The sequence below is a fragment of the Ascaphus truei genome, chromosome 4, assembly GCF_040206685.1.
Source record: "Ascaphus truei isolate aAscTru1 chromosome 4, aAscTru1.hap1, whole genome shotgun sequence".
Lineage (NCBI taxonomy): Eukaryota > Metazoa > Chordata > Amphibia > Anura > Ascaphidae > Ascaphus > Ascaphus truei.
The window spans coordinates 258,610,647-258,622,116 of NC_134486.1; the positions used below are offsets into that span (position 1 = coordinate 258,610,647).

An 11,470-nucleotide genomic window follows, 5' to 3' on the forward strand; every position below is an offset into this window, starting at 1 on the left:
CTATTTAAAGAGAGAAAGGTACAGTAAATGGGCTAGGAAACATAATAGAAAGTCTGATCTTTCTTTTCACAGTAAATGTTTATTTGGTTAACCCACACAGATATTTTAACTGCACATATTTTGTAAAGTAGGACGGCATATGTTTTAAATATAATTTCAATGCAAAGTTAAATTATAAACGTTAACTTTATTCTGTTTTTGTCAATTTAGAACTGAAAGCTGATTGAACCTACCTTTCGCACAGGGTAACTCAGAAGTCTGAAGCATGGATGGCACGGATCCCATTTGCTCTCAGTATGGAAATGCATCCGTTTCTTGTTCAACTAACAGGCCTTTTGGTGTCCGCCTGGCAATGTACATTTTTATTGTTGGTTCCATCACAATTACCATATTTGGGAACCTTGGTATAATCATTTCAATTGCCCATTTCAAACAGCTTCATTCCCCAACTAACTTTCTTATCTTGTCAATGGCTGCCACTGACTTTTTCGTTGGCCTCATAATAATGCCTTACAGCATGGTAAGATCTGTGGAAAGATGCTGGTATTTTGGAAACATGTTTTGCAAAATTCACTATAGTTTTGACTTGATGCTAAGTGTCATTTCTATTTTTCATCTATGTACCATTGCCGTTGACCGGTTTTATGCTGTGTGTGATCCACTGCACTACCCTATTAAAATGACCATCCCAATGATAAAGAGATTGGTCATTTTTTGTTGGTCAGTGCCTGCTATATTTGCTTTTGGGGTGGTTATATCAAACTCCCATATATCTGGAATAAATGGATATGAGGTTTTAGTAGCATGCTTCAATCTATGCCCAATTACATTCAACAAATTATGGTCTTTAATTATGTTTTTTACATGTTTCTTTGCTCCTGGTTCAATCATGGTAGCAATTTATATCAACATTTTTATAGTATCTCGAAGACATGTGAAAATGCTAAGAAATATGGCTGGCAAAATGGAAAAAGATCAAGTAGCCAATCAAATCTCCAAGAAAAAAGACCGCAAGGCTGCAAAGACATTGGGTATTGTGATGGGAGTATTTCTAATGTGCTGGGCACCTGTTTTCATTACAATTTTAATTGATCCATTCTTAAACTTTTCTACACCTGAAGTATTGTTTGACACTTTAAACTGGCTTGGGTATATAAACTCTACATGTAATCCATTAATATATGGATTCTTTTATCCATGGTTTAGAAAAGCATTGAAATATATAATTTCCGGCAAAATCTTTGACCCTCACTCCTGTACAGCTAATCTATCTGAAACTCACTAAACACATGGGCAAAAAATATCAACATTTAAAAATATTTATTTATTAGAAAACATTTTGAGTATTACATAGATAAATGTCTTTGTGTTTATTACAAACTGTACTGTAACCACATACAGGCATACCCCGGTTTAAGGACACTCACTTTAAGTACACTCGCGAGTAAGTACATATCGCCCAATAGGCAAACGGCAGCTCACGCATGCGCCTGTCAGCACGTCCTGAACAGCAATACCAGCTCCCTATCTGTACCGAAGCTGTGCGCAAGCGGGGTGACTATAGAGCCTGTTACAAATGCGTTATTTACATCAGTTATGCACGTATATAACGATTGCAGTACAGTACATGCATCGATAAGTGGGAAAAAGGTAGTGCTTCACTTTAAGTACATTTTCGCTTTACATACATGCTCCGATCCCATTGCGTACGTTAATGCGGGGTATGCCTGTACTGTAATCCCATTACTGTGACTTTTAAGTAATAATGTTGATTCCAACACTTCCTTCAGTCAGTTTCAGGCCATGTTAGGGTTATATTGTGTGCGAGTAATGGAGTTACCTAACATAGGTGGCATGTAAACACACAAACGCATTTTGATAACATTGTGGATTTGGGACACATTTGAAGTGCTATGTGTGAATGATATTAAAGCCGGCTGCAATGAGAAGGAAACTTGAAAGTGGGAAGATCTTGCAAAGTGATTATTCTTCTCCAGGAGATGCTGACATCAGCCAGAGTTATGTATCAGTATAAGATTACAATGATCTAAGTCATGTAGATGCTATTATGGATCGATTCACCAAGACGCAAGTCATTAAAGCAAATAAAAGTTATCAATCAGAAATAAACTATATTTCATCTATTTACAGAAACATTTTCATTTTACTTCTGAAACAAAATGACATCACTGGTTGAAGTTAAGCACCAAGGATAATAGCTGATTCTATTGTTTCCAAGTCATTATGTTACATGGTCATTATGTATTTATATTAATGAGGAGTAAGTTCAGGGTGAGGGCAAAATCTGGGCCCCCTTAAAGTCCCACAGCTAAGAATGATCCCTGATCGACCACCAATGGTATAACTTCATTTTTTTCTTCAGATTCTGATGCATTTTTCTACTAGCTCTATAACTGCAGGCTTAGTCCATCCTCCCATTTCCCAGCTTCTACTCCAAAAATCTTCTCTCTGCCATCCTGAACCCCAGTTCTCCCTCACATCAGCCTTACCTCCTGATGCCCACTCCCCAACTGACCGGCAAGCTCTGGCTCCATACCAGCAAGCTCTGCCCCATGAATGCCAAACTCAGCCAATCTCACCCCCTCTATGTTGTCTTCACCCCTTGCATACACCCCATCATTCCCTGCACATCCCCTAATCACCCATTACATATCCTCCCATGAACCCTTACGCACCTCCTCATCAACCTCTGCACACCATCCCCTACCAACCCCTGCATGCATCCCATCGCCTACACACTCCCCTTGGCCCCCTGAAAACAACCTCATCATCCCATGAACACACTCTTATCTTTCCCCATCACGCTACACTCCTCGCATCACCCATTACCCTCTACAGACCACCACCATCATGACCTGAAAAAAACGTGAATGTCCCATTCGTGAACACCCCCTCATAACATCATATGTATCACCCCAATGAAACATTGCACGTGCATTTTTGGATTAATTTGGCCACAACATTTATTAACAACCTAAAACAATATATTCAAAAACTGGACCTGGCAGCCTACAAACATAAACTAAAATATGCCATAACCAAGTACCATCTTGGGATACAACACCAACATTCGAGCCATGTCCCTTATAATGCTGTGAACCCAAATGCACACTTACACAACCCAAATCATCCCCTCCTGTGTGTATCACAAAACATCAGGAAAACTGAAACACCACACAACTTACTAACACTACTACACATCATTTTACTCTCACCTCTTCAAGCCAATATCACAACTGCCTCCAACTCGTATGCTCAGCAAGTCTCTCACCCAGCAAATTGAACATGTAACACCTAGAAATAAGGAACAACAAGGACAATATACTTTACCTCATTAATAAGGTCTCATCATTGGCTGCAGGCTTACATACCTTCTTTGCCACACATATTCTGAAGGAATGAGTACCAAACGCAATAACCATGTACTGTAGCCAAAGATCAACAAAATTAATACATGAAAATTTTATCCATTATCTTATTAAAAACGCCTGAAAAACTCCACTGGTCTGGACAACAGACCGTATCCTGCAATTTATGTAAAATAACCTGAGAACCCCCCCCCCCCCCCCCGATTAATCCATTTTGAATCATCCAGATGCCAAAATCCAGTAGGAAAATGTTATTTAATTCCAGAATTTCTCTCCCCACACATTCTCCGTTCTCCCACATCGCTTTCTGGCCCCCTCCATCTCTCAGCCCACCTTCGCCTCCTCTCAGCCTTCTCCTCTTCCTCCTTTCAGCCCCCCCATCTCCTTATTTTAGCCATCCTCCTCCTCTCAGCCCCCGTCCTCCTCCTCCACACAGCACTCCCTCCTCCTCCTCCTCTCAACCATCCCTCCTCCTCCTCTCAGTCCCCTTATCCACCTCCACCTCCTCTCAGACCCCTCCTCTAATCCCCCTTCTTCTCCTCGAAGCCCCTCACCTCCTCCTCCTCCTCACAGCCACACTTCACCCGCTATGCCTCCTCTTCACAGTCCCCCATCACCTCTCAGGCCCCTCTTTCACTGAAAGTGCACTGCACAGCAGTAGGGTGTAGGGTTTAGGGTGATGTAGGGGTGAGCCAATTCAGAGACGTAGGTCTAGCGATGGGAGAAGAAGGACGGCAGTGGTGTGGCTGTGGAGGAGAGTAATGGTGGTGGAAGCAGGGGGCAGTGGTGGAGCCTGCCCCAGCTGTATGACCCAGGAGTCAATTACAACTTCTGGGTCATACTGCTGGGGAGGGCTCCACCACTGCCCTTTGCTGTCGCCACCATGGTCCTCCTCCGCAGTCACCCTCCCCCGCTTTCTGCCTGGGAAAAGTGGTCTTCTGCAACATTTGTGGAACAAGCAGCATGATGTTTGAGAAAGGCTACATCTGTGACCCTCTGTGTCACGTCTCTCTAGATGTGATAATTCGGCTATGGGTTATCTTGGAAGAGCCATGACCACCGCCCCCTGCCAAAAGAGGTCTAGGTCACTCACTTATTCTTCTTCACCATGGCAAACCAGGACCAGGCGGGATACATGGTCCACCCATGCTGTGAGAAGTGACTGTAGGCTTCAGAGTGGGACAGGGTCCGGTGCCACAGATCACCCATTGCATCCTTTTTCTTGGCTTGGTGTGAGGGTGAAATGTGTGTACTGTGGGCAATTTGTATGTAGGGTTGAGTCACTTTTTTAGACACTGAAACGGACCATCGGCGAGCATATGAGGCTAACCCACCCTGAGGATTTTCACTTTTAGAACGGAGTAGTTCAGGCTGTATGCGAGTCAGTGCTCCTGTCTCTTTAGTTGCGCCTCATGAAGTGAGTGGCGATGGAGATCCTTTGTCCTCTCAATCCTCATCCTGAACACAAATGGTTAAGTACCAATTTAGAATTAAAAAAATTAATTCCTCAGGCCTTCTTTGTCTTTCTGTCACTCTTTAACTTCGCCCTTTTCTGTCAGGGTCTGTCACTACAGAACAGTAAATAATTTTCACAGTCAAGATGGGAAGTGGATTGCGTACTACAGTAGTTTCTGACAGTGGTTGCACAAGACCTTTTTTTTTAACGTTTCGGGTTGTATTGTGGTGCACCATCATCGTCGCTTGTGTAACATCCAACATCATCATTAACAATCGCTTACTATTGGAATGGAGTTATCTTAGTAAAGTGTTTTTCCACCTTTTATTTAGTTAAGGAACCCTATAATTATATTGTGAAACTCTGAGGAACCCCAAACCTGTCTAATAGCTCGATGTAGATCAGATGCATTGTAATGAACCCCAACCCTTTCTAATAGCATCTGAGATCAGATTGTAACGATGCTCGGCTCAAGCAGGAAACGGACCCGCCGGACTGAGTTAGGAATAGGAAAGAACCGACCTGAGCCGAGGGACAGAGTCCTGATAGAGTAGTGAGCTGTAAGATGTAGGTCAGGGCCAGCAGCAAAGTTGTGTAATCGGTGAGAAGGCAGGTGGAAGACAGGGGTGGTCGAGGTATGTAGCTGGGTCTGGTAACGAGGAAGACAAAAGGTAAGTGCGTTGCATGTACTCAGCATGAACTGAAACTTTGCTCAGCAACCTCCTGCTTACAGGGCTGTCCTTTTTAAGGATGCTGCCAGAAGCAAAAATGGAGGACCCTGCCACAGAGGTCGAGCTACAGCAAAATCCCGGTTCAGACTCAGAAAACCTGGGACGGATTTTGCAAAACCTCATACAGATGCATTGTAATGAACCCCAGCCCTCTCTAATAGTGAGTCTGAAATCAGATCCATTGAAAGAACCCCAACCCTCTCTAATAGCGTGTCTGAGATCAGATGCATTGTAAGTAACCCCAACGCTCTCTAATAGTGAGTCTGAGATCAGATACATTGTAAATTCTTCTGTTTTCGGTACAATTTAAAATGAGCTGCACAATGCGGGAACCCTTTAGGGATGCCTGGGGGACCCATGGCTTCCTACTAGGAAGTGGAACCCCTGTTAAAAAACACTGTCTTAGGATATCTCCTTTTTCAGATTAATTCCCAGTGCCACCACCACAATGACTTCAACGAAAACTATGTCTACCTCATCTTCTTCCCCTGTCACTACGTCTACTTTCCAAATACTTATTCAAAAGACTATAACTAGTATTTCTACTATTAGACATGTTGATATAATTATTTTACTTCACTTTTGTTATATATAAGAGCTATATAATTTATTATGCAATGGCAGCTAGTGCCTCCTGCTGTGGATGATTTGCTTGTCCTGCTGCCGCTGTGCAATGGACAGCACACTAGGGGGCTTATTCACAAAGCGGTGATAAAATCAGGGCATTGTCAGATGACTTTGCATTGATTTATCGAACACTAAAACACGAGATGGACAAAAAACGGTATTTACTAAGACTGAAGGCCATTTTTTTAAAGGCCGATAAAAAAAATCACTATCGCCGACCAGTTTTTTTATCAGTGCTATCACGCTATAAAGCCTAGCAAGCGGCAACTGATAGAAATAATGACAGCCTGGAACAGCTGCAAGGAGATGTTGCGTCTCCACGCACGGCTCTTGCAGCAGCTCGTGCAGTAAAAATATTGATTTTGATAATAGTGTGTGGGAGCAGGGGGTCTCCTGAGCTGAACCGCATTGATTTCAGCCTCGGGGGGCCCTACTTCCCAAGATACAGGCCCCGTTATGTGGTGCCGGTATCCCCTATGCTTTAAAATATCCCACTTCACGTTACCGTGGGATTTAAATCCAGCAGGGGGATACTGTCACTGGTAGTAACCTCTATGGTAATGAAGGTGTTAACCCCCCTAGCCCCCTCCACGACCCACACGGTAGGCCTAACCACTGACCCTGGGCCAAGTACTCCCTTCATCACCCCCTCCACCCCCAATAAACATTGCAATACTACTACCTACCAATACACAACCCACACCCTGTACCCCCAACAACCCCCCCCCCGCCTAACACATACAGTACAGTAATGGGCAAAATTACTATTATCCAGATATGGATAATAGTGCATTTGCCCATTTAAAATAAAACATAAACCAGCAGCATAAGGTAAATAAAACTTGCACGTACCCCTGACAGCCTGCCAGGATGAAGGCCGTTCTCAACCTGATCACCGTCCTTGTCCTCCATTGGCAGCCCCTAACCCCATAATCACCTTAGCGGTTAGTAACCACTATAGTAATTAAGGGGTTAACCCACCGTTCCCCGCTACTCACCCGTGAGGCCTAACCACCCTACCCGGGAACACTACCCCCACCCTCCTCCCCCGTTACACATTGATTGGCACAGTGTTAAAGCATGCCCATATAATATGGGCATGTATTGCCACTATAGCAATAAATGGGGAAGCTAAAAAAAACAAAACAAAATAAAACACATTACATAGAAAAAAAAAACATTACAGATGCCAAGAAAACAATTTATTGGCACAGCGGTACATCATACCCATATAATATGGGCATGATTACCACTATGACAGTCAATGGTCAACCTAAAAAATAAACAACCACCAAAAATATCAAATTCAATCAAAACAATCACCAAATAAACAACAATAAAAAAGTAAACACAATTTTTTTACAGAAATCAATAAATCAATAACCAAAGAAAGACCAGAATTAAAAAACAAAACACGAGAAAAAAAGAAAAAAAGAAAACACCAAATAAACACTATTATTAAAAAGCAAAATACCAAAAATAAACCACAATTAAAAAGCAAACAGCAAAACAATAACAGAAATTAAAACTATAAAACACAAAAAAAATACCGTTATTAAAAATCAAACACAAAAGAAATACCAGAAATAATTAAAAGCAAACAACCAAAATACATTTAAAAGAAATAAAAGCAAGCATTTGCCCCCCAAAAAAAGCATTTTCCCTTTAAGATGATGTCACCCAGACCAAAATGGCTGCCATCACATGGTTTACTACAACCAATAGGATGACCCCCTAATAGTATGACACCTGTGGGGACCACTCGAGGACCTCCAGACACCAGCGGGGACAATCCGGAGGCCCCCGGATGTTACGCCGGTGCTGCCCGCAGACCAGACCCGTCCCCTGAGCTGAAGGGGGAAGTGGTAATACACGCACCCGCAGCAAAGGGAGCGTGTCCGGAGTGTGGTATAAAGTGTTGCCAGGCCAGGTGTAGTAAGGTAGACAATACTTGCCGGTACCGGTTGTAGAGATAGAATGATGAATGCCTTGCCGAGGTCAGGGAGTGGAGAGCGGAGATAGGTTGTAGTCCAAGCCGTGTTCAAGGGGTTACCAGAGTGAGCATTGTCCGAGGAGTGCCGAGATCGAGAGCCAGAGGGGGTAGTCGTACAAGCCGCGTCAGAACCTGTGAAAACACTGAGAGAATCCTGAAGTACTTCCATACAGAGACTATGTCGAGCAAAGACTGAGAATAGAGAGGAGCTAGATAAAGCAGGGAGATCCAATCAGGAACGGGGGCGAAACAGGAAGAGCTACAGGGAGACACTGCAGATTGGTGCAGGCATAACAAACCAGGTGAGTCTTGTTGGTAACCTGAGTATGCCCGTGCGGCGTTCGGGGGCGGAGCCTGAGGTCCGGGGGAAAGGAAGAAGAGTGTGCAGAATGAGCATGCTCCGTAACGTGTGTACGTGCGTGGACCACGCAAGAGGAGGGTGCAGGTGTGCGCGTGGGAGGCCATGGACACGCCCGGTGCTGAGCAGAGGAATCGCCGAGGGGAGTGATCCCGCGATGGCGGCAGGGGCGGGGAGCCGCGGAGACCAGTAAGGTAGGGTTGAGTTGTGTGTCCAGGGCACACTGTGTGAGAGAAGAGAGTGCTCTGTGTGGGGAGCTCGGAGAACGCCGATTCCTGACAGTACCCCCCACCCCCTTAGGAACGGCCCCAGGATGGTCCATGAAAGGTTTCTCTGTAAACTTTTTCCTGAAGGACTTAAGAAGGGTCGGGGCGTGAATGTCCTTTAAAGGTACCCAGGATCTCTCTTCAGGGCCAAAGCCCTTCCACTGCACCAAGAACTGGAGCTGGCCCCTGGATAGGCGAGAATCCAAAAGAAAGTGAACTTCGTATTCCTCGTTATTTTGGACAGTAATAGGGTCTGGCTTACGAGTCTGATCCAGAAAGAAGTGACTGGTAATGAATGGTTTTAAGAGGGACACATGAAAGACATTGGGAATCTTCATACTGTGTGGTAGTTGGAGCCGGAATGCCACAGGATTGATTTGTTCACAAATAGGGAAGGGACCCAAGAACTTAGGTGCCAATTTTGGAGATGGTACCTTGAGGTGGATATTCTTAGAGGAGAGCCATAGCAAATCGCCTGGCTTGTAACTGGGCGCCGAACGACGACGACGATCGGCCTGTAGTTTCGATCTGCGGGAGGAGTCGAGAAGGGTAGACTGAATCCTGGACCATGCAGTTTGGAGGGAAGAAATGTTCATCTACGGCTGGTACTCCAGAAGGGATGTTGGGGATGGGAAGACAGGGAGGCACCGAGGGGAGTGATCCCGCGATGATGGCAGGGGCGGGGAGCAACGGAGAGCGGTAAGGTAGGGTTGAGTTGTGTGTCCAGGGACTCCCTGTGAGAAGAGAGTGCTCTGTGTGGGGAGCGCGGAGAATGCTGATTACTGACACCGGACACCCGCTGGGGTTTCAATCCTGTGAAAAAAAAATGCTTTTATGCATTTCTCAAACTTTTTATATAGACCGATAAACGTATCACTGAATAGCTATTACTGGCAAAAAATGTGCTTTTGTTTTTTTTTTTGGCATATCGGACGACTTTTTTGCTTCTGGCTGTTAATGGGCATTAAAAAGCCATTATAGCACGATACTGCACTTATCACTGCTTTGTGAATAGCAGATAAGGCAGTATTACGCTATAAGGGCATTAATCGCCCATTAAACCACTTTGTGAATAGGCCCCTAGGTGCCCTGCAAAAGAGAGAGTGATATAGATCCAAATCCACAAATTGTATTTGCTCATCTCTAGTCATTGACTGAATGCCCTTATGGTTCAGGTGATGAATTATTCCACATTTTCTAGGCTCCTTCTTGTGAACCACTCACATTGGTGACACTCAAACCCTCAATAGGTGGGGTAGTAAATTGCCCAGCTTGCACTTTCATCATAACATTCTCCTTAATATGCCCATGTCAGGCTGTGCTCACCACAAACGAGGCGGGACCACGGTGCTGAGGTGGGAAAGGATATAACGCCACCCACAGCCACGAGGGCACATCTTGAGTGTAGAATGGTCTGGATGTCCAGGCCGGGGCAGGAGAGGTACGGATAGTAGTGGGTACTGTTTGCCAAATCTGGGGTTAGAGAGAGAGACGTAGTCAGATTACCGTAAGCCAATATCAGGAGCGGAGAGAGCGGAGTAGTCGTATTGCCGTATGCCAAGGTCGGGAGCGGAAAGAGCGGAAAGAGCGGAGTAGTCGATTGCCGTATGCCAAGGTCGGATGCCAGAGGTGGGGAGAAGTCGAGGAGGAAGCCAGTTCGGTACACAAGGATGGAACTGCAAGACAAGACAGGACTAGGGAGGCAGAGAGTGATGAGAACAACAACTGGTTCTATGCTCAGCCGAGGAGCCAGCGACACAGAAGAGCATATGTAGGTGAGAGGGATCAATGGCAGGGCAGCAATGTGGAGTTGTGTGAATGCACCAGGCTGAGACAGGAGATAGGTCCAGATGAGCTCCCTGGGGTGGAGCTAGGGAGGACAGAGTAATGTGCCTGCATCTGATTGCATAGTGCCGTCCGGGTAGTTGTGCCTTTAAAAGGCTGGAGCATGCATCCGTGTGTGGCCACGCTTCCGAGCGAGTGGCCGGGTGCGCGCCCAGAGCTGGCACTATTTGGATGATGCTGGCATGCACGCGTGCACCTTAGTGCGGCGGCGATCGTAGGGAGGCTGATTGCGTGGCACGGGGGGACCTTGCGATGATGCCGGTGAGTGGGGAGCACGCCGAGCGCGGCGTGACTCCCCGGTTGTTACAGCCCACCATTCTCCCAAACCAAATGTAAAGTTAACAAAAACACCTGGAATGTCCGGTTCTCTGAAGTCAACATGAAATCCTTCCAAGAACTCTTTGTTAATCAATTCTGCCACCTCTCTATCCATATAGTTCTATAGCCAAGGTTCCATCCCTGCAATGCTCACTCACATCTTTGCTTTTACTACCAACCTCTCCCCCAAATGTCTTACTCCCTTGTCCTTTGTCTTTCCTGAAGCACCGTAGAGCTGAGTGAGTGCTTCATAGTTTGAATATTCATGCTTATATTTGTATGATCCTAGAACTTTGCAAAATCTCTCATTGAAGAGCTAGTAAAACCTCTTATGACCAAATGGTGAAAGCTTTTTTGCCGAGACCCACCGGTCTACGTTTAAAAATGTGATGACATTTGTGGTGTCATAAGGGATAGAAAGATAACCATAAATCTATGTCCTTACAATCCCAAAACAAATGGCTGCACTGCACATTATTGAAGGAAC

The 11,470-nt window shown here is 45.1% G+C and overlaps 1 protein-coding gene across 1 annotated transcript; it reads left to right on the forward strand.

Moving 5' to 3' along the window:
* Nucleotides 1-265: 265 nt before the first annotated feature.
* Nucleotides 266-1,285, forward strand: LOC142492368 (trace amine-associated receptor 3-like). Its single transcript, XM_075595015.1, has one exon. The coding sequence runs from the start codon at nt 266-268 to the stop codon at nt 1,283-1,285; it is 1,020 nt and encodes a 339-aa protein (XP_075451130.1).
* Nucleotides 1,286-11,470: the final 10,185 nt, after the last annotated feature.